The sequence below is a fragment of the Momordica charantia genome (genome assembly GCF_013281855.1).
Source record: "Momordica charantia cultivar OHB3-1 chromosome 11 unlocalized genomic scaffold, Mcharantia_2.0 BLBB01000011.1, whole genome shotgun sequence".
Classification (NCBI taxonomy): domain Eukaryota; kingdom Viridiplantae; phylum Streptophyta; class Magnoliopsida; order Cucurbitales; family Cucurbitaceae; genus Momordica; species Momordica charantia.
Genome location: NW_028275159.1, coordinates 9,014,725 through 9,037,874, shown reverse-complemented (window position 1 = coordinate 9,037,874; position 23,150 = coordinate 9,014,725). Strand labels below are relative to the sequence as shown.

Genomic DNA, 23,150 nt, shown 5'->3' with positions numbered 1-23,150 from the left:
CAAGGAGCATAGTGTATTGGGGACCATAACCATATATTTATAGGTTAATCCTAGAGTTTCCCATAATCCCCTAGATTAATGAGCTGGTTTCTACTCAGCAAGCCACACCACTAAATGGGAAGTCATGGGCCCATAATTAAGATCACTTGTATGCCTATTAAATAACCTAAATATAATTACTCTTTAATTTGTTACCCACATATGAATTAATTATTAAATTAATTCCAACAGGCCCAGCCTAAGAGGAAATAAATGGCTATATAAAATCAGAAACTTGATCAAGAATGCATTGCAAATGATGGAGAAACTTCTCGGAGATCAGAAGAGGTTATTGTTAATCAATCATGTCGGGAGCCATGAAAATTTTTAGTGGTAATGTTTGGGGGTTAGCGCCTGGGCATTTCAAACTGTCCATTATGTTTAAATCACAGCAATTCCTCATATTTGATTCCTAATGGAAACTAAGTGTAATACTTTTGTGATGAACAAAATGAAATTAAGTTTGAAGTACCTATGGATGTTTTCTGATTGATAATATGGGTGCTAATGGATGTATAATGTTTACTTTGAAAAGAAGATGTGGATGTGACAATTTGTTCATATTCTTTGTGCTATATAAATGCAAGTATTTGTTGGCTTGAAGAGTGGTGGGTGACTGTGGCTTGAAAGACTGGAGGAACTTGGGAGAAATGACAATTTAATTGTTGCCCGTCGTCTAATTTAGTTGCATTCGGATGTTGCAACATCCAAAATGAACGGAAATAGGGGTAACCATCCTAGGTGGCTCATTGGTCCAAATGAGCTAGAGTTAATTAAGAGGGAATTGATTCAAACCCTGTGATGACCACCGAATCTTAATATTTAGTAATTCCTATATGTTTTCGCATAAACTGACCCGAAATAGGAGCAATTTTAAGAAATGATCAGGGTGGAATGATTAAAGCTTACCCAATTCTTTATCATCCTCTAATGGCCAAATCTCTTGCAATTAAATCTAACTTTGTCTATCTGAACTACAAAACTATGACGTATCAAGTATGGTGTGACATTTCACTCGATCCTAGTTAGATGACCAAGTCATGTGGTGGACGAGATTCCAGCCATATGTTATGTCCAAAAAAAAAAGAAACAATATGCCAAAAGTATAGTAACTTTTTATTTCATATCAATTTCGTGCCAGTTATATATTTTATAATTTATTGATCGAAAATATATATAGATACATATTTAGTTGAGAATTAATAGTAGACGTCCCTATTAGTCGCTTGAGATGTTTTTTTGTTAATAAAAAATATTCATTCCGATTTTTACAACTGTTTTACAGATTTGATTTTGAACATCCTACCATTTCTATTTAGTTATTATTTTCAAAATCAAAATAATACTCCCTCTATTAGATTCTCATATTTGTTTCTTATTATATTATCTCTTTTTTCCTATATTTTTTTATTATAGATTTTATAAACCACTTATTTCACTTTTTAAATATTTAAAAACCGAGGAGGTCAACACAAAATTTATAATCAATAATATGGGCTTTGGTTAGAGTTACATCACTTTGGACTTGACAAGTCCAAAGTTCAAATGTCAATATCATCGTCATATCAATCAAGATCTAAATTAGAGTCAACATAAACATAGCTCAATGATAATTCCTTTAAAATAGAATATTCAAATTCCCGTGTCATCAATTTGTTGTAATAAAAGAAAATAGATCATAGAATGGAAATGGAAACATGCCATTGATGAAAAAAAAAAGATGTCATTGGCTCAACTCCAAAAAAATAAAATAGGACAGAAATGTCCCACTCGGAGAAAATTTCTCGATATTTGAATAAGAGAGAAGTAGTTCTGAATTTGGAACTCAAGTCGTCGCAACTTTTTTTTTTTTTTTTTTATAGATATTTCGAATTTTCTTTTTGCTTCTAATGTTTCTCTTTAAAAAAATGCAAAATGTCATCCCTCTTTCAAATATTTGAAAAAATTTAATGGAGCCCACATTAGAAGAATATTATCCTACTTACCACAAGTACCAATGTTATTATCCTACACATGTGAAATTAGAGGGAACGTCAACATGTATTCCTTTCTTTGAGGTTGAACGTTCGGTCTCGCATTTAGAGATGAAAAAAATACTTGCGTGACCCGATCTCCATGGGTACCCAAGTCGATTAGGTCAGGGACGGAGTCAAATTGGAGATACCAATCGGGTTACCCAATGAGGAAGGAGGAGGTCCCTGCTCCCATCCTCGATCTGTCTGTTTAATATTTTATTAATATTAATATTTTTATATATAATAAATTAATAATAATAATAATATATATTAATTTTTATACTGATTTTATAATTTGTTTAAAAACAAGCTCAATGGCTCAAGTTTAATCAAATATTAATAAATTTTTAAAATAAAAAAAATAAAAGAATAAAAAGAGATTTAAAGGAACAAGGTAGATATAACTTACACCTACTTTGTTTTACCACAGCACCGAATGAAAAATTATTTTTCTATAAGAAGAATATTATTATTTATTATTGCATCATTTTTTATAGGAAGAATATTATTATTTATTATTCTTAGGCCAACATCTAACATCTAGGTTTTGAGTCCTTGGTGTTTATATATAAATAAAATTACAATTATTTTTATCTATATATCAAAATAGTAGATTAGGCATTAAAAAAAAATTAAAGCATAAGTTTGTTGTCATTTTTATACCGATAAATCATATGCCTTTTTTTTTTTCTTTCTCTTTTGATCATTTTCTTAATGCAACATACAGGTGTCTTTTTTTCTAGAAAATTATGGTGAATGCCTCGTTACAATTTACAACAAACAAATTTAAATTTATTGTAATTTAAAAAAGGTGACAAGTCTGATTTTTTTGGTCACTATATTTTACTTTTTCTTTTGGGATTAAATTATAAAATAAAATTAAAGTAGAATTTAAATATGTTCTTTTTAATAAGGATAATACAAGAAATTGACAAATTTGCTATCGTGAGCGTCAAACGTCAGAACGGCGCACGTTAGCAAATCATAAATCATCCAAAGAAGATGGTGAAAAGAATTGCCAGGATTTCCACGCGCGATTCCAGATTAGGGTTTCTCTCTCTCTCCTCTGTGTGTGTTCTTCCTCATTTCTTCTTCGCTTGTTCCGTAATTGGGGGTGCGATCTTTGAGCTCTAACTCTTTGTGCTTACTTTTTTGTTCATCTCGTTACTGCTCCCACCGACTTTCTGAGGTTGCCTGCGTTCAATTTCTCAATTTGAATGAATCGCTGAAGTTGGTCGTAGGGAGAAAGTGGGAAGAAGGTAGAGATGGATGAAGGTGAGGGAGGGTTCGGTGAGGGTGTGGATCAGATTGATCAGTTTCATAGGAATGAGGCGATTTCTGCCGTTGCTGATGAGGGTTTCTTGGGCGAAGATGAGGATGAGTATGAGGACCTCTACAACGATGTTAATGTTGGGGAGGGGTTTCTTCAGTCGTTGAGGAAGAATGATGATTTGGGATTCAGGAACGAGGAGGAGCCGCCGAAGATTGAGCCTCCTGCAACTTTAGCACCCAGTTCTGGTGCTTCGATACCTGGTGTTGGCGGAGGTGCGACTGAAGTTGCTAGTTTAGGAGATGGCGGGCACAGTGTTCCGGAGAGAGTAACCGAGGGTTACAATCAGATTCCAGATTTAAGAACGAATGAGATGGCTATGAGAGGTGGGGCAGGATCGGGGCCGCCGATGGGTGGGGGAGGCGGGATTAGGGTTGAATTAGGGCAAGGGAGTAAAACCAATGAGTTGGAGGAGCGAAGTAGTAATAACGTAGCCGTGCATCAGGCTCCGCAACAGCCACAGCCACAGCCACAGCAACAGCAACAGCAACAGCAACCGCAACAGCACCACCATCAACCACTGCACAGCGGAGTTTTAGGAAATCCCGGGAGCGTAGAAAATGACGGTTTGCTAAGGCAAGGTGGAGTAAATGTAAATGGGGTTGGTGGAAATGGGTATGGTAATATGGGGAGTGCAGGGGGAGGTGGCGGTGGAACGATTTTGTTTGTTGGTGATTTACATTGGTGGACTACAGATGCGGAGCTGGAGGTGGAGCTCTGTAAGTATGGTCCTTTAAAGGAGGTTAAATTTTTTGACGAGAAAGCTAGTGGGAAATCAAAAGGCTACTGCCAGGTTGAGTTTTATGATCCTTCTGCTGCCACGGCTTGTAAGGAGGGGATGAATGGGCATGTTTTTAATGGCCGGCCATGCGTTGTTGCCTTTGCATCACCATTTAGCGTTAAGAAGATGGGAGAAGCCCAAGTAAATAGGAACCAACAGATTGCCCAAGCTGCTAATCCTCAAGCAAGGAGAGGTCCTAATGATGCCGTAGGTAAAATTGGTGGAAGTAACATTCAAACGGGTGGTAATTACCAAGGTGGTGATAACAACAGAGGTTCTGGGAGAGGTAATTGGGGGAGAGGCAATGCCCATGGAATGGGAGGTAGAGGACCAGCTGGCCCGATGAGGAATAGGGGTGGTGGGATGGGTGGCAGAGGTATAATGGGGAATGGTGGAAATGGATTTGGCCAAGGAATTGGTGCCACCCCTCCTTTGTTGCATCCTCAGTCAATGATGGGTCAAGGTTTTGATCCATCTTTTGGTGCACCCATGGGACGAATGGGCACCTATGGTGGTTTTCCTGGAGCTCCCGCTCCCCCTTTCTCTGGGATTTTATCGTCATTTCCACCTGTTGGGGGTGTTGGTCTTCCTGGAGTAGCTCCTCATGTGAACCCAGCATTTTTTGGAAGAGGTATGCCTATGAATGGAATGGGAATGATGCCAACATCGGGTGTGGATGGGCCTAATATGGGAATGTGGTCTGATCCTAGTATGGGTGGATGGGGTAGTGAAGACCATGGTGGAGGGAGAGCAGGAGAGTCTAGTTATGGTGAAGAAGCTGGGTCTGACCAACAATACGGTGAAGGGAGTCATGAAAGGGGGGCATGGGCAAATTCTGCAAAGGAGAAAGATAGAGGCTCTGAAAGGGATTGGTCACAGTCTTCTGATAGAAGGTATCGAGATGACAGAGATGTTGGATATGATAGAGAGAGGTCCAAAGAAAAAGAACCAGGTCCTGACCATGATTGGCCTGATAGAAGGCCTCGAGATGATAGAGATATAGGTCGAGAAAGGGATAAGGATAGGGATCGGGATCGGGATAGGGAACGTTCTCGAGATTATGAGCGTGGCCATCATGATCGTGATCGTGACAGGGATAGGGATCGTGACCGTGATAGGTACAAGGAAGATAGAGAGAGATATTCAGATCATCATAGGTATAGAGACCGTGAACCAGAGCATGAGGATGAGTGGGAAAGGGGGCGATCGTCAAGGACTCATAGCAAGTCCCGATTATCACAAGAAGAGGAAAATCGTTCTAGAACGAGGGATGCTGATTATGGGAAGAGGCGGAGGCTTACTTCTGAGTAGCTGAATCATTCAGCATACCTGCTTAAAACTATATAGTATGGCTTTCCATGTTCATTTGGGTTCTCTCCCAGATGGGCTCTTTGATTCATCATTGCCCTTTTGCCTCTGCTGTTTATTGTCTGAACTCCGGAGTATGTCTTCTACCTACAGGAGCATGGTCTGATTTGTAGCAAAAAAAAGGTGAGTTCGTCCAATTTTTTTCCTTTTCCCAAAATTTTCAAATTTAATTTCTGGTGGTTTTTTAGGTCTCGTTCTATGGTCTTTAAATATGGGCTTGCTAACTATCGAACTTGTTCAAAACTTATTCTCTATAGAAATAGATGTTTACTCTATTGATGCTCTAATGAAATGTCTTGTTAACCATTAAAAAAATGTTGTTATTGCAGCAAATAGTAGTTTTTGGGTTCTTGGAACTGATATCATTGTTGATTTTACCACCATACTTGCTCCTTCTATTATTGTTTGGTACTATTTATTGATTTTATTTCCAATAGTTTTACATTTCCATTAGATAATTATAAATGCAAGCATTTTTTTATCCTATGTTAGATTGAGATACTCAAGACATGGACTCATTGACGTCTACATTTTATATTAAAAAATTCAGGACACAGACATGCTTAGGACACTTTTTTTTGAAGTTTTTAATTTATATTTGAATGTTTCATACATTTCCATGATTTCCACATCTAAAAGTATGTTTAACTTTGTATGACATTTGTTTTAGATATGTGAAAGAAGTAGTAAAATATGCAATACTTCAATAAAAAAGGTTAATATAGTTTTGGTCCCAAAAGTTTGCCCTTTTTTCTAATTTTTTTAAGTATAAAAAGTTATAGATTAGTTGCTCTAATTCTAGTATGTTCTAAATTCAATCCCTATGGTTAAAATCTGAGTTAGGCATAAATGAAGAAATGGCTTGATCTTTTTTATTATCGATTAATACTTATGTTGTATAATTAATAGTTTATAACGTGAAGATGGCAGAATGGAACTTATGATATATCAGTCACTAAGTCACTTAGAAATTTAGAAAAGACAGGTTATTGAAGTGTATTACTCAGTAGTTATGAAGTTATACAATTAAAGGAAACCTTATTAGAAAATTTTGAGCATTCAACATTGCAAATTCCAGACAATTAGAAAACCAGTCGTACTGCTTTTTTTTTTCTTTGTTTTTTGTTGCAGGATTTAATGGTTAGGAAGGACTGAATTTAGGACTCATTAAAATCTGTGGGACTAAAATTGGACTTCTATATCAACCATCATGGGTACTCATTAGTCCAAAGGGGCTAGAGTTAATTAAGAGGGAATGAGTTTAAACCCTATGATGGTCACCTACCTGAGGCATTAGTAATTCCTATGTGTTTTCAAGCACCAAATGTTGTAGGATCAGGCGGTTGTCTCGTGAGAACACTCACGGATATAAAAAAAAGGACTTCTATATCTTAGGGTTCAAATTAAAAATGGTGCTCAAATTTTGGTACCAGGACTATATTTTAATCACTAATTCTTAATGATGCAACGCCTCATAGCAAAAGGTTTTAAAAGAGTCTAAGGTCAAATAAACGTATTTCTAAATAACTAAGCATCTTTTTAAGAAAGAAATTTAACATTAGTTATGTTTATATCCATGCCTTTTCTTTTACAAGAAACAAGAACTTTTCTGATAATTGAAAAGTTATGATCTAACAACTCTTTCTAGGAGTATAAACCCCAAAACCAAAACTAAAAATTACGTACGATCTAAACAAATTACACTTCCCAACAATAATTAACTCCAAAATCCAAGTGCGAAAATTTGAGTGAGAGAGCACCCCAGTAAGCCACCAGGATCTATGTCAAGCCATGTTTTCCTCCTCAGAAACCCTTTTATCCCATCAAAAGTTCGATTTCTTTCAAAACCGAATGCCCAAACTACGGATTTAACAATGGAGACCCATAAACTCTGGCTTTTCTTTTAAGACTGTGACCACTAGGAAGACTAAGGATTAGTTTCTGCTCTGAGATCGCACACCCAAGAAACATCAAAGATCTGAAAAAGCTTTCAACAAGCATATGCTTAAAACAGTGAAAATACAGACGATGAATGTCCTCCCTAGCTTTAAGACAAAGAACAGCAACTTGAACTCAAGTACCACCTTGGCTACTTTCTTTGAACCTTATTCGCGGTGTTCAGGCTTTCAAAAAATACCAACTCAACTAGAAGACTTACCTTCCTTGGATAATTTGTCTTTGACAAGGTTGAAACGAAAAATTTTGGCAAGTAAGATGTTGCATCTAGCTTAAACAATGATCTTACTGCAAAAGATCCTGATTAATCCAAAATCCACCTTCTCGCATCTTTCTTCCTAGGGAGAGACATCCATTCTAATAATCCCAAAATATTACAATATTTGGCTACTTGCTCGTCCCTTAAACAACTTCTAACAGTAACTCTTCACGAACATGAACACACACTTATCACATGCGTCTACAACCAACAAGTCCTTTTGATTTGATAATTCAAAAGTGCTGGGAAAACAAAGAGCGATTGATTTCCAATCCAAGAGTTTTTCCAAGAAAGTCTCTTCGTTCACCAATCTTGATTAGCAAAAACTTATTATGACTTCTTCTTTTTTCTTAACCTCAACACATTCCATCAACGGCTTTTACAACCTTTAGAGTTCTTCATTTTTGTGAACCACCTGGAATGATCACTTTCAAGATTTATTATTCTACTACTAAATCTTGTAACTATGTGGATTAATTCTTTTAATAAAAGAGAACAAATAAATAAAAGTAGGGTTAGACAGTTGTCCTGCAAGAATAGTCAAGGTACGCACAGGTTGGTCCAAATAGATAGGATATAAAAAATTGTATTTAGTATGTCTCGGGCACATGTCAAAGGTATTTAATATGTGTACAAAACATTTCTTTTCATAGGAAATGTGTATGATGCATGACTACTGTATTCAACAAGTGTATATATGTCAATATGTTTGGCAAGCATACGATATGTGTGCAATGGTGTGACTGATATATTCTGAATAAAAATGCATCACGAAAAAACAATGTTCATGTTTCATAGGTTTCCAATTTTCATGCTACATTACCCATTGAGACCATTGTTCTTATTGGGGTAATCTTGGTTGGTTTATGTGTTTTCTTATGTACCCAACCCAAATAAAGAACGAGTTGCTCAACTTTTTTTTGTCTGAATTGATGTGCTTATTTTTATTTATTTTCCTGAAGCTTCATTCTTTCTCTCCTTTTATCTGTTCCAGGGCCAAAGTTTTACATGATTTAAATGGAACACTTCGATTTATTCTACTTTTAGACGTTTGATGTCAAATTGGAATTAATACATACATATTTGTTGCTTTATGTTGACATACTAATTACCAATAGAAGAGCCATAACTTTGTTGCTGATCGGAAGTACCTATCATTTCCCTTTTTTTTTTGTAGCTTTAAGGACATTTGATACCGAGGATTTCATTCAATGCAACAACAGTTGGTTCAGGGATGACAGGGACCTTTAAATTCAAGTCTGCCAGAGAATACCCATGCATGGCAACTGCAATATCTATTCGCTCTATTAATTTGATAAGGAAACTCTTGGTTTAAACTTCTCACGTTTCTTTTGAATGATGTTTCTTGACTTGGCACTTGATGACATTGATATTCTTGTTGTAATGCCTAAATATTGCTGGAGTCCAGACCATGTCTAAATGTTTTCCGACATGTAATGGCGTACTTTGTTGTTAGAGTATCTTAGCCTGGAGGATGTTGTGATGTGCGTTATTCTGTTTTATAAGCTGTTGTATCATATATTCACACCTCTTTTCACCCTTTTTTGGGGGTTTTTTTTTTTATACCACACTGTAGCCGATTCTGTTGTGAAGATGTAGAGCTAACCATTCTTTTAGAGCTGAAGGTTGTATTTACTCGATACTTGTATGTACCTGTTACCAATTGACTAGATGTAGCTCTTCACAAGGCTGTATGTACTCAATACTTGTATGTATTGACTAGATGTAGTTTCAGAGGTTGTATGTACACAATACTTGTATGTACCTGTTATGTTATCAATTGAGTAGATTTAGTTATGGATATCTGTTCATGGAAAACTGTATTATAGCTGCTTGTTATTTTGGACTTTGGACATATTTTGGACAGGTTTCACCCATTCTTCATGGAAATTGTTCATCCTAATAGCAACTAGTCTATGATTATCTTATATAGAGAAACTTTGTAGATGGAAGAAGTATGCAAATTGATGCATATTCCATCATGGAAACTGTTTTATAGCTGCTTGTTATTTTGGACTTTGGACATATTTTGGACAGGTTTCTCCCATTCTTCATGGAAATTGTTCATCCTAATAGCAACTAGTCCATGATTATCTTATGTAGAGCAACTTTGTAGATGGAAGTATGCAAATTGATGCATGTACTATCATATTGTATCACAGGCATTGAGGAATCATCTCTAAATATAGAGAACTGAGAAGTTTGTATTAGGAGTGATCAAGGAGATCTGTATTAACAAAAAGGATGTAGATAAAAGATGTAGATGAGATTAAGTTCGAATTAGGTCTGATCGAGATGATAGAGATGCAATTAATCATGTTGAGAGATGGAATTAAGCACGTCGAGAATTTTAGTGTTTTTTGTTTGGGTCAAGAGAAGTGGCGATCTTTGAATGTATGAGATTCCTCTAATTAGTACTTCAAGAGTGGATTTTGTAATGTTAATACGGTAGAATCTATCAATAGTGTCACAAGTTGGTGTGTTTATCTTATATCTAGTTTAATATTGTATTGCTAATTTGAACATGGCTCGACATCGAGTACATTTATACGGGGTAAAAAAGTTTTAATATTATATTTGATGGGTTAGGAGTGCATTCATAATTTAACATATCAAGACAAATTGTGCACGGTTTCAAATATGTTATCTCTATTAATCACCTTGTCCATTTTCGTTCTTTTCTAATATTTGTCTATTTGGTTCCCTAATAGGTCGTTTTGTTAATTATGTTAGTTTAATAATTATGCCACAAAACGCTTGAATTTGGTTGAATCAGCTTTTTCATGTGATAATAATACTACTGACAAAGTTAATTATACAAATCAATCAAGTTTAGTTCATTTGTTCCCCACGTGTTGTACTAAAAGTTTTCTTGTCATTGTCTTAATATGTTAATAAAACAATAAATATTTAATAACACATTATTTTTATGTTAATAACATTTTTTTTACGTAATGACCTACTTGAGAATTTTTATTATATTAAGGGTAAATTAAGGATTTTAAAAAATTAAGGACTAAATTGAGAAAACCCATAAAGATTGGGGGACTATTGTATATACTTCGTTTTTTTTTAACTTAAATTATAAGTTTGTATCCAGTATAATTGATTTCTAAACTTTCAAGATTTTTGTCTAATTAAGTCTTTGAACTTTAAAAATGTTTAATAGAACCTTCAACTTTCAATTTTATGCATAACAAGTCCATGAGTTTTAAAAAATTTCAATTAGATCATGACTAATTAAATACAAAATTCAAAATTCAAAAACCTTTCGGACATAAAATTAGTTTAGAGATGTGTTAGACACTCATGCAAATTCAATCACATGTATTATTAGATACAAAATTGAAGGTTTTTGAATGTGTTAGACATCTTTTAAAAGTTCATAAACTTATTCAATGCAAACCCGACTAAACTTGGAATCTAATATTTATAAATAAAAAATTAATCTAATTAAAAAAAGTTAGTCAAAAAAAAATATTTTTTTTACTACAAAGTTATACCTAACTTAATTTTAATTGTCATTAAAAAATAGTATGAGTTTTGGACTGTTCATCAAAATGAAAGCATAAAATTGACAGTTAACCCAGCGCAAGTTAGCTCTGAAGTTGAAGAAACTAAAATTCCAGGATATTCACGCGCGTTTTCCAGATTAGGGTTTCTCTCTCTCTCTCTTGCAGTTCCATAATTGGAGTGCGAGCGATCGTTGATCACTATCTGCTTTTGCTTGTAAGTTCTTAAATCGACTTCGTGATGTTACTTGCTTTTAATTTCTGAAGAATTAAACTTTTGAATGAATTGCGAAAGCCCGTAGAGATGGATGAAGGTGAGGGAGGGTTTGGTGAGGGTGTGGATCAGATAGATCAGTTTCATCGGAACGAGGCGATTTCTGCAGTTGCTGATGAGGGTTTCTTAGGGGAAGATGAAGATGAATACGAGGACCTCTACAACGATGTTAATGTTGGGGAGGGGTTTCTTCAGTCTCTGAGGAAGAACGATGATTTGGGATTCAAGAACGAGGAGGAGCCGAAGGTCGAGTCTGCTGCAGCTGTAGCGCCCAATTTGGGGGCTTCAATACCCGGTGTTGGCGGTGCTGCGGCTGAAGTTGTTGCTGGTGTGGGAGATGGCGGGCCGCCTAGGGTTCCGGAGAGACTAAACGAGAGTTACAATCAGATACAAGATTTAAGAACGAATGAGATGGCTATGAGAGGAGGGGCGGGATCGGGGCAGCCGGTGGGTGGTGGAGGTGGAATTAGGGTTGAGTTAGGGCAAGGGAATAAAATCAATGAGTTAGAGGAGCGAAGTAGTAATAACGTAGTTGGGCATCCAGGTCCTCAACAGCATCAACTCCAACCAGCTCAAGGTGGAATTTTGGGAAATGCTGGGAATGTAGAGAATGAAGGTTTGCTAAGGCAAGGTGGTGGGGTGAATGTAAATGGGGTTGGTGGAAATGGGTTTGGTAGCGTTGGGACTGGAGGGGGAGGAGGTGGTGGGACGATCTTGTTTGTTGGTGATTTACATTGGTGGACTACGGATTCAGAGCTGGAGGTGGAGCTCTGCAAGTATGGTGCGGTGAAGGAGGTCAAGTTCTTTGACGAGAAAGCTAGTGGGAAGTCTAAAGGCTATTGTCAGGTTGAATTTTATGATTCATCTGCTGCCTCATCTTGCAAGGAGGGAATGAATGGGCATGTTTTTAATGGCCGGCCATGCGTTGTTGCCTTTGCATCGCCATATAGCATTAAGAGGATGGGAGAAGCCCAAGTAAATAGGAACCAACAGATTGCCCAAGCTACTAATCCTCAAGCAAGGAGAGGTCCTATTGATGCTGCAGGTAAAATTGGTGGAAGTAGCATCCAAACGGGTGGTAATTATCAAGGTGGTGATAACAACAGAGGTTCTGGGAGAGGTAATTGGGGGAGAGGCAATGCTCATGGAATGGGAGGTAGAGGACCAGCTGGCCCGATGAGGAATAGGGGTGGTGGGATGGGTGGCAGAGGTATAATGGGGAATGGTGGAAATGGATTTGGCCAAGGAATTGGTGCCACCCCTCCTTTGTTGCATCCTCAGTCGATGATGGGTCAAGGTTTTGATCCATCTTTTGGTGCACCCATGGGAAGAATGGGCACCTATGGTGGTTTTCCTGGAGCTCCCGCTCCCCCTTTCTCTGGAATTTTATCTTCATTTCCACCTGTTGGGGGTGTTGGTCTTCCTGGAGTAGCTCCTCATGTGAACCCAGCATTTTTTGGAAGAGGTATGCCTATGAATGGAATGGGGATGATGGCACCATCGGGTGTTGATGGGCCTAATATGGGAATGTGGTCCGACCCTAGTATGGGTGGATGGGGCAGTGAAGAACATGGTGGTGGTAGAGCTGGAGAGTCTAGTTATGGAGAAGAGGCTGGGTCTGACCAACAATATGGTGAAGGTAGTCATGATAGAGGTGGGTGGGCAAATTCTGCTAAGGAGAAAGATAGAGGCTCCGAAAGGGATTGGTCACAGTCTTCTGATAGAAGGTATCGAGACGATAGAGAGAGATCCAAAGAAAAAGATCCAGGTCCTGACCATGATTGGCAGGATAGAAGGCCACGCGATGATAGAGATGTAGGTCGAGAAAGGGATAAGGATCGTGATCGCGATAGGGAACTTTCTCGAGATTATGAGCGTGGCCATGATCGCGATCGTGATAGAGATCGTGACCGTGATAGGCACAAGGAAGATAGGGACAGGTATTCAGATCATCATAGGTACAGGGACCGTGAACCAGAGCATGAAGATGAGTGGGAAAGGGGGCGATCATCGAGGACTCATAGCAAGTCTAGATTACCACAAGAAGAAGAAAGTCGTTCTAGATCAAGGGATGCTGATTATGGGAAAAGACGGCGGCTTACTTCTGATTAGTTGAATCATTCAACATGCATACTTAAACTATCTAGAGTTTGGCTTTCCATGTTCGTTTGGATTCTCTTTTCAATTATCTGGGCTTGTTAATTCATCAATTGCTCTTTTCCCTTGCCATCTATTGTCTGACTCCAAATTACACCGGTTACTTCTTCCAACAGAAGTATGGCGTGATGTTCTAGAGAAAAAAAGTAGGTCCATACAATTCCTTTTCTTTTCGTTTATTTTTTAATCTAAATTCTGGCAAATTTGTATGTCTCTTTTTGGTATCTATGGTCTTTTAATATGGACGTACTAATAGCTAATGAACTTGTTTGAAATTGGTTTCTTTAAAACTGGTTCTATTTACTCTATTCATGCTAATATGTGTTACAGTAGCAGTACTGTAGATTTTTGGTTCTTGGAACTAATATCAGTGGTAATATTTTCACTATATGCCTTGTGTTAGCCACATGAATTTTGAAAATTTTGACAATTATTTAGTTAAGCATCTGCTAATGCTATGGTAAGAACGGTGTTACTCTCATGATACTCTAGCCTCAGAATTTTATTGTTTTTCGTAGGGGATTGATTTTGTCATTCTTTTTAAATTAGCTTATCCATCTGTATCACCTCTATCTGTGGAAAGGTTGGAGATTTTCACAATTTAAGTAAAACATATTTATCTGTTTCTTTTAGGCGTCTGTCCAATTGAATTCATCCATCTGAATTGCTGTTTTATTACGTATATTCTTCTTTCCTTGTGCTGACATACTGATATGAACTGATATCGCTTTCTTGCATTAACATTGTTGCTGATGGAAGCATCCCTTGTTTTCCTTTGTTTCGTACCTTTTAACGACATCAGGTACTGAGGATTTGATTGGGTGGTGCGACAGTTGGCTTGGAGATGGCAGAGAGAGCCGCCCTTGAACTTCTTTGCAGAGAACCAACCCCCAGGCATGGCAGCAGCTATTTGCTCTATTAATTTGATAGTGAAACTCTTGGTTTAAACTTCTCAAGTTTCTTTTGAAATCATGTTTCTTGACTTGGCACACTTGATGATGATGAAACTGATGTTGTTGATGTAATGGCTAAACTATTGCTGAAGTCCCAACATGTCTTGATGTTTTTTGACATGTAATGGCTTACTATGTTGTTAGAGTATCTTAGCCTGGAGGATGTTGTGATGTGAGTTATTCTGTTTTATGAGCTGTTGTATCATATGTTCACACCTCTTTTCAATTTTTTTTCTTTTTGATACCGCACCTCCGCCGTCCGTTCAATTGTGAAGATGTAGATATAGATGTAGGGCTAACAATTCTTTTAAAGCTGTTGCTCTAACCTTGAGAGGTTGTTTGTACTCAACTCAATACCCTTGTATTGTATGTATGTACTTATTGACTAGATGGATATCAATCAGTACATGTTTCATATTTTGTTGTTTTCTGTTACTTTTGGCCATATCTTTGTCTGTTTTAGCAGCTCTTGAGAAGTTGGTTCCATCTTCCATGCTTAATGGAAATTGTTCAATGGGACACTTTAGATGTAATGAGAAACTCTTTGTAAATGAAGTGAAGATGTGTAATGGCAATTTAAAATTTTCTTTATTTTCATCTCGACGTTAAGAAGTTTTATAAACAGGTCTTTTATTTTGATAGCGTGGCCTTTGAAAGTTGAATTCATTCTTTGTGTTTTCTTTCCGTTCACTCGTATTTCTTTTGTTTCATTGATTTTGCTCAAATTCTCATTTTCTTCCGTGAAAAGGGGAAGGAGATTGTTTTCCATCTCTTCTTCATTCTACCTCTCTTTTGTCTATGAAATGCATTCAAATGAATCACTTTCTAAAATCAAGGTGTAGGTTGAATGGAAGTTTAGATGTTACCGGTCTTGTTTGGGTGTTGCTTTTTAAACTAGTTTTCTGTTTCAGAATAATATTTTATTTTATTTTATTTTTATTTTTTTAATTTCTTGAAGCGTATAGTTTTAAAAATTATGAGTTCGTTACTGGTGTCTTTGCTTTTAGAATGTTGTGATGTTGGGTTTTATTGATATCAGTCCTTTAAGGATTGTACAGTGAGATGTCAATACGAGTTTAATTCAGTGGTAATTGACATCTGTCTCCGATCAAAATATCATGAGTTTAAATCTCTCATCTCATTTAATACTAAAGAAAAATATATATATATATATATATATATATAGTCTCATATTTGTTTGATGTTTGTTGTTTGTTTTTCATCAAAACTGCCTCGCAGTTGAAGTGGTTCTTATTGTTGTATGATCAAAATTTCAGTTTATTGAACTATAAGCTGTGATTTCGAGGATCTAATTGCAATAATTTAGTAGATTAAGGTCATGTTTACTTCCGAATGAATTTTTTCATTCCTTTTAATGGTGTTTACCAAATTGTAAGAATGGAATCAAACCATGAGACCCACCATAAATTTGGGAATCTCATTCTTAAAAATGGACAATAACATTCTTCTCAAACACCCTAATGAATCACATTTCTTATTCCGTGAGCCTCACACATTTATTAGAGCTACTTTACTACTTTTATCATTTCTCTTTATTAGAGCTACTTTACTACTTTTATCATTTCTCTTTTTTTATTAATGATACCCATAACTTTATTAATTATTTCTTTTTCATTTCTACTATTAATGTTTTTTTTATATAATTTTTATTGGTTGGTATGATTTTATTATAAAATATTATAAATTTATACTTAATTTAAAAAATTTTTACTTTGCTATTATTAATTAATATCCATAGATTTTTTTAAATAGATTTTATTGTTATTGAATATTAGAATATTAAAATTTAATAATTTTATATTAAATTCTAATAAAAAAAATATTTTAGTTGATGTAATTTTATTTTAATATTATTAATATTTGATAAATTGTTATAATTAAAAATATTTACTATAAATCATATAGTAATAAAATTAATTAAAATTTATTGTTATTGTAATATAAAAATTAGCAAAATAATGTATTTATAATTAACTAGCAAGTAAAAAGGGTAAACTAATAATGGTTATATATCCGATTTCGATTCCGATTTTGATTCCAAACAGTTTCAGCAAACGACATCGAAGGAATTCTGATTCTGATTCCATAAAATTTCTGGTAAACAACATCCGACCCATTAAAAAGTACTTAATCTCCTACGAAGTGTCATTGTCAACACGACTCGTATAAACATATATGACATGGGACGATTAGTTAACAATTTTTTAGAAAAGAATAGTTATTGAATTTAAAATCACATTTTTGTTGATGAAGTTTAAATAACACTATCACAGCTAATATCATAGTTTTCAATTTACAAAAATTTTAAATGATAAGGGGTGATTGCTAAGATAACAACTTCAGACAGTTAATTTAAAAAATTTACTATCGTGTGAAGATATAATTGTAACAATCTTATAATATAATCGAAATTATAACCCACGATGTTATAGTAACAAGATTCAATTTTCTTTTTTATATATTAAAGTTTTAGATTTATTTTTGTATTTTTCATATTTAATATATATTAACTAATTATCACAAGCGCACCAGTGGTAGAACAGTACCCTGCCACGGTACAGACCCGGGTTCGATTCCCGGCTGGTGCATTTTCCTTATTTTTCCTCCTTATTTTTCCTCCTTTTTTTTGTCTTTCCCATTTTGCGTTCGCTTCCTTCCAAGAAAATGAGGTGGAATTGATGAAATAATTTACGGATGAAACTGTTTAGTGCCAAAAAATAATAATAATAATAAATAAATCCCAATTTAATGAAAAACCAAAGGTTCTTCGATGGAGAAAAAAGAAAAAAGAACACAATTTTTTTTTGATATTCTTGCTTCCTTGAATGAGAATTGGTCTTCCCAATCTACGAAAACACCGATTGGAGGTTTTAAATAAGTCAAGTTGGTTGGGCTTGATTTTGATAATATTAAAAAGTCTTCGAGAATCTTTCTAGGCTGGTAGGACGACTTCTGCTTGTCAATGTCTTTAGCCACCTTATCCATACCTCCAACTTGGTCTGGATCCAGTGGTTCGTAGAATTCAGGACCTAACAATGGTTGTTCGACCAATAAGATTGGAGAGCGGGGACTAATAGTGGGGATTGACGTATTTCAGTTAAAAATCAGTGTCCGAACTAGTTTGCACACACCTAACCATTAATTCTTAGGTAGGTGCTTGTAATGGAATTTGAATCAATTCTCTCTCAATTTATCCTAACCTATTTGAACTAATGAAACACTCATAATAGTTATATAATTTACAATAAATTAAAGTAGTAAAGAAAATTGTTCATACTACTATAATATTATAAATTTTTATAAATATTGTCTTTATCGTCGTTTAGTTACATGTGTCAGCAATAAAAATTGAAAATTCGTATACTAAGATGTATGGATACTACACTAATTCAGGTCAAATATGTTATTATCGTTCGCGATGTGAGGTCCAATAACATTAAAAAATTATTTGTAAAGAAAATGTTGCAGTGTGAACGGAATGAAACATAGTAAATTTTTTAAATAAATACTAAATAAAAGGGACAATCGGGCTAAATAGCCTTTTTTTAAAGGCCCATTATGAAATGTGCATTTGCTGACATCAATTTTGTGTGAAAATACGTATTTACCGTCTTCATTTTTTCTCCAATTTATTACTTTCTCATCCATTTCTCTCCTCTCTTTCCTCCCTCCTATCATTAAAAATTCTCTCTTTCTTGAAAAATTCAACCAACTCTCTCTCTCTTATTTACTCACCGTAAAAAAAAACCCTAAATATTTATTGTTATCTTCCTCCTTATCACTTCTAAGCCGCCTCTTCCCATTCTCATTCTTTTTTTTCACCTTCTCTGAAAAAACAAGCAACAAGCTCCATTTATGATTTTTTTCCAATGAGAGACATACGTCGAGAGCGAGAGCGAGAGGAGTGAGAGTGAGACATCATGAGCGATAGCCTTTTTTTGTGTATTCTATTTTTTTTTTTATGTGGGGGTTTGTGTGAACTTTTTGTTCTTGGTGTTCTTTGTTGAGTTTTTACCGCTCTTTTAGGTGTGACCCGTTCTTTTGTGTGTTGTGTATTTGTTATTTTGTTTTTTGAATTTTGAATTTTAAGCTCCAACAATGAAGTCAAGCAAGATTGAGAGGAGATGAATGAAAAATAAGAAAGAGAGGGGAGAGAGAAAAGTGCATGCCTTCAAAATGAAAACAAAAAAATCAAAGGAAAACAAAAAAATGGAATGGGATGTGGTGTAGAAAAAAATGGAAGAAAGAGATTAGTGAAAAAAAATCAAATGAGAGAGAGACGAAAAGGATATGCACAGTAGAGAAAATGAGACAATGGGTAACTTGTAATTTCACGCCAAAAGGACGTAAGTAAATTGTTAAAAAAAACATAAAATTTGAAGTTTGTGATATATCTAGTCTTTGAAAAAAGCTATTCAATCCAATTTTCCAAATAAAAGGAGCACTTGCGTATATAGTAAAATAAGCTCAAAACAATAGTATTCTAAATTTGTAAATAACGAAACTCGGCCCAAAAAAATCATTCATGAGAAAAATTAAAATAGCTTTGAAATGTCTATTAGTGTTAGCCTATATCACTTGTTTATGTTAACTAATTCGATAGTAAAAATAGAATTTTACATAAAAAAATATTTAAATGTACAACTTTGGCATAATTCAATACAAATATATCTTCCATAAAAGAAGATTAGTGAAGTTAAAAAGACGATAATGGATCATAGTTACACGACCAATTGAATCACACAAATCTACGTATGTTTTCTTAGTACAATATATATCGTTAGATGATTCGAACTTACGAACTACCGTTGGACATACCTTAACTTGTTTAGCTATGTTAAGGTTTTGGGGTCAAAAACTAATGAAAACATTCTTTCCAATTTTTTGAGTACAAACATGTAGGAGGGGAGATTAAACTCACGGACTGGTCGGGAATAGATGCCAATTAGCTTGGGATAAAACATTCTTACGAGTTACCACCAAGAACGTTTACTTTTTAAAAAATTTTCAAACAGTTACAAATACTCATAGTGTCATATCAGAAACAAATTAAAAGAACAAAAACAGTTTAAAAAAGAATGAACAATATCAAATTACAGATTGCTGAAGCGGACATCGTCGATTGAACTTCTCGGATTTTGCACATGAATCTGATCCTTCAACTGCAAACAGTGAAAAATCTCGATTTAAACCTCTGGAAATATCGATCTCAATCAAGTTCTCTTCCTCATCGATCTCTTCCAACAGCTCCACAAACCCTCGCTGTCTCACAACAGAATCCGGCAACAAATCAGGCAAACACGTCTCCAGATTTCGAACTCCTCCTAATCCGTTCATCGAATCCGTTCGAATCGCGTTCGAGTTCGGAAGAAGGGCGATTTCGATCAAGCTATCGTCGTCTTCCGAACTCAAATCCTCCGCGCACGGCAGATTCCGCGCCAGTTCGTCCAGACACATCCAGAGATCGGAATCGAAGTCTCCACTTCCGAATCCGCCGCCATTGCTGCTACTCTCGTCGCCGTCGGAAGAAAGCTCTTCGCTCGGCCGGAGAACTCCGATTAGAGGCGGATTCAGGGCGGAAGATCGATTGGAATCGAAGTCTCCACTTCCTAATCGGCCGCCATTACTGCTACTACTCTCATCGCCGTTGGAAGAAAGCTCTTCGCTCGGCCGGAGAACTCCGATTAGAGGCGGATTGTGGCCGGAAGATCGATTGGAATTGGAATCGGATTTGGATTTCTTGGTGAGGAAGAGAGTGGAAGGGATGAGAAGAAGAAGCGTGAGGAATGAAGGGGAGAATCGGAGAGTGAGGAAGAAAATGGAGGCGAGAAAAGTTGAAGCGAGGGCGAGATTGAGGCGAGACGATGATGGGCGGTGAGTGAAATTCTCCATTGTCGGAGGAAGAGAAAGGTTGAAGAAGAAGAAGAAGAAGAGTTGGAAAGTGAAATGAAACCCATGTGGTCTTGTGTTGGCTTTTGCTTTCTCGATTTTCACAAACAAAACCCCGTGATAAAAGCTAGTGGGTGTTTTAGGGTAAAAGGATTACGTTCGAGAACCAGCCGACCTGACTATAGTTTAATTGGTTTAGGACAGTGTAATTGAATTACATCCTCATATCCAGGTATTGTTGAATTAGAAAAAGATTTATGGGATAATAGCCTCCGCTCAAACAAGGAAGAGTTTGTGATGGAGGAACTTACCTTGATTACTACTTAGAGAACATGCTAACCGGCAGAAAATCCTTGACGAAATGACGATAATACCAATCTCCTTCTATAAAAGTTGGAGTTCAACATTCAAAAGGTACTCAATCTCTTGCATCTCACTTAAGCCTAATTTGATATCAAGTCATAGTTATCGCTAACTTAAACTTTAAAGTGTACATGATCAAGCACAATACAAATGCAAGTTTTTGTTGGTCGTAGATGCCTGGAGAGACAATCAGAGCCCACGTGACATGTTACCTTAATCAGAAATGTACATCAACCAAAATTATAATTTAATTGGTTGAGATATTAGGTAACTCTTTTAAAAAAGATATTGTAATTCGAAGAAAAAATTTATTGTATTACAGCACAAAAGAGATTCTGCATGAAATTAAATACTATATCATTCTAGTACAACAAACATGGGGTGGATAACAAACCTTAGACCTTAGGAAAATAATCGTATCTTACTTACTAAGTTATGCTCGAATTGATAAGATGTGTTTGACTTTGAATGAAAGAGATAATACTAATATACGGAGTGGTAGAAATTCCTATTGACTATATGATGTGTTGTCTTTCCATAGTTTGTTTCTACTGCATTTAAACGCTAAATTTTTTAGCTACTAAAAAGACACCACCTCATAAATTCAACCCAAGTTCTTACTCACCAACATGTAGACAAATATTTTCCAAATTGAAGGAGTAAATATTATTATGGTATTAAAAAACTTTATATAGTTTGAATCAATAATACTCAAAATAGTAGGTAGATACGAAATTTTTCTAGTTCGAGAGTAGTAGGGATAATTCTCCATACTACTATTTATTGTAACAAGTCATATGAGTAACATTTTTTTATAGTACAACATGTGGGGGTGGGGTCGAACTCATAACCTCTTGATTGGAGATATATGTCAATTATCGTTGAGTTATGTTCGCTTCGACAATAACATTTAAAAATATTGTGAAATCATTTCAAAATTGTTTATCATATAAATTTTCGGAAGTATGATAAAAATCGAGTTGTACCAAAACAAAAAAAAAGCTGAGTAAGGTTACCACATACATATTGAAAATACAATGAATACTAATATGTTAAACTATAAATTTTAGGTTAAAAGTATTATTTTAATCTTTGTATTTTCATCTTTGATTTATCTTAGTCTCTGTATGAACCAAAGTTTTGAAATATACGTTTTTGTCTCTATACTTTTAAAAATGATCATTTTGGTCCTTTTATACTATTTTTATTCTCATTTTGTCTATCACAATTTCAACCTTTTTTTTGTGTAGAATTTGTGTTAAAATTTTATAAATATGAACTAAAATTATAATTTTTTTCAAAATACAGGAATCAAAATGAACATTTTAAAAGTACATTAACTAAAATGAATCAAAGTTAAAAGTATAGAGATCAAAATGAATATTTTGAAAGTACAGGAACCAAAATGAATCAAGGTCGAAAATACATGTACTAAAATAATATTTTAACATAAATTTTATTTCATAGACACAAAACATTAATGTTTATTCAGAACTTAAACTTTAATTAAATGTCTAGCTTTTAAATTATATTCTATTTAGTCTTTCTTTTAACTGAAATAAAATCTTGACTAATTGAATTCTTTTTCCCTATATCATTGGTACCATTAGTAAAAATTTGATGTGACAGGTGGATTATCAACCACTTAAAGTAGAAGATATATTATTTTGTTATTCTTTTTTATTATTTATTTAACTATTTACCACAAATGTTTATCTAATATGCATACTACACATCAACACTCTATTAACGGTATTATGGATAAAATAATTCAATATATTTTAGAAATTTGGTTACAAGACTTTGGAGTATCAGCCATCGTAAAAATATAAAATATCATTAAACTATGAAAAATAAGCGAGTATATATGTCAGATATTTTCATTTTCGTTTTTATTCATAAAAAAATTAGAAGTATAATGACCAAAATAATAATATTAATTCTGACCATTAAAATAAAATAAATTTAACTAGAACTTTGTCACAGCAGTAATTGAAATATATTTCACCATTTAAAGATTAAAACTTAAAACTTAGAAACATTACCTTTTATTTATGCATTATGTTGTTTTGTTATAAAGTTTTTATAAACATTTTCAAAATTTAGGTGAAATTTTAAAAATCGAAAGAAGTTTTCAAAAAGCTTGTTATTATTTTTTAAATTTAACTAAAAATTCAAAAATATTTTTAAGAGACATGAAAACTTATGAATG

The 23,150-nt window shown here is 34.8% G+C and overlaps 3 protein-coding genes across 3 annotated transcripts; 2 read left to right on the top strand and 1 right to left on the bottom strand.

Annotated features, from left to right (window-relative positions):
- The first annotated feature begins 3,059 nt into the window (after window positions 1-3,059).
- On the top strand, window positions 3,060-9,332 carry LOC111025773 (uncharacterized). The gene is made up of 2 exons (XM_022303664.2): window positions 3,060-5,656; window positions 8,926-9,332. The coding sequence occupies exon 1, from the start codon at window positions 3,320-3,322 to the stop codon at window positions 5,474-5,476; it is 2,157 nt and encodes a 718-aa protein (XP_022159356.2). The 5' UTR covers window positions 3,060-3,319; the 3' UTR covers window positions 5,477-5,656; window positions 8,926-9,332.
- Window positions 9,333-11,359: 2,027 nt separating this feature from the next.
- On the top strand, window positions 11,360-15,100 carry LOC111010455 (uncharacterized). The gene is made up of 2 exons (XM_022283903.2): window positions 11,360-13,858; window positions 14,515-15,100. Exon 1 carries the CDS (start codon window positions 11,586-11,588, stop codon window positions 13,665-13,667), a length of 2,082 nt encoding a protein of 693 aa, XP_022139595.2. The 5' UTR covers window positions 11,360-11,585; the 3' UTR covers window positions 13,668-13,858; window positions 14,515-15,100.
- A 4,559-nt stretch (window positions 15,101-19,659) lies between these two features.
- Window positions 19,660-20,952, bottom strand: LOC148208080 (uncharacterized). Its single transcript, XM_088119961.1, has one exon. It carries the CDS (start codon window positions 20,576-20,578, stop codon window positions 19,775-19,777), a length of 804 nt encoding a protein of 267 aa, XP_087976087.1. The 5' UTR covers window positions 20,579-20,952; the 3' UTR covers window positions 19,660-19,774.
- Window positions 20,953-23,150: the final 2,198 nt, after the last annotated feature.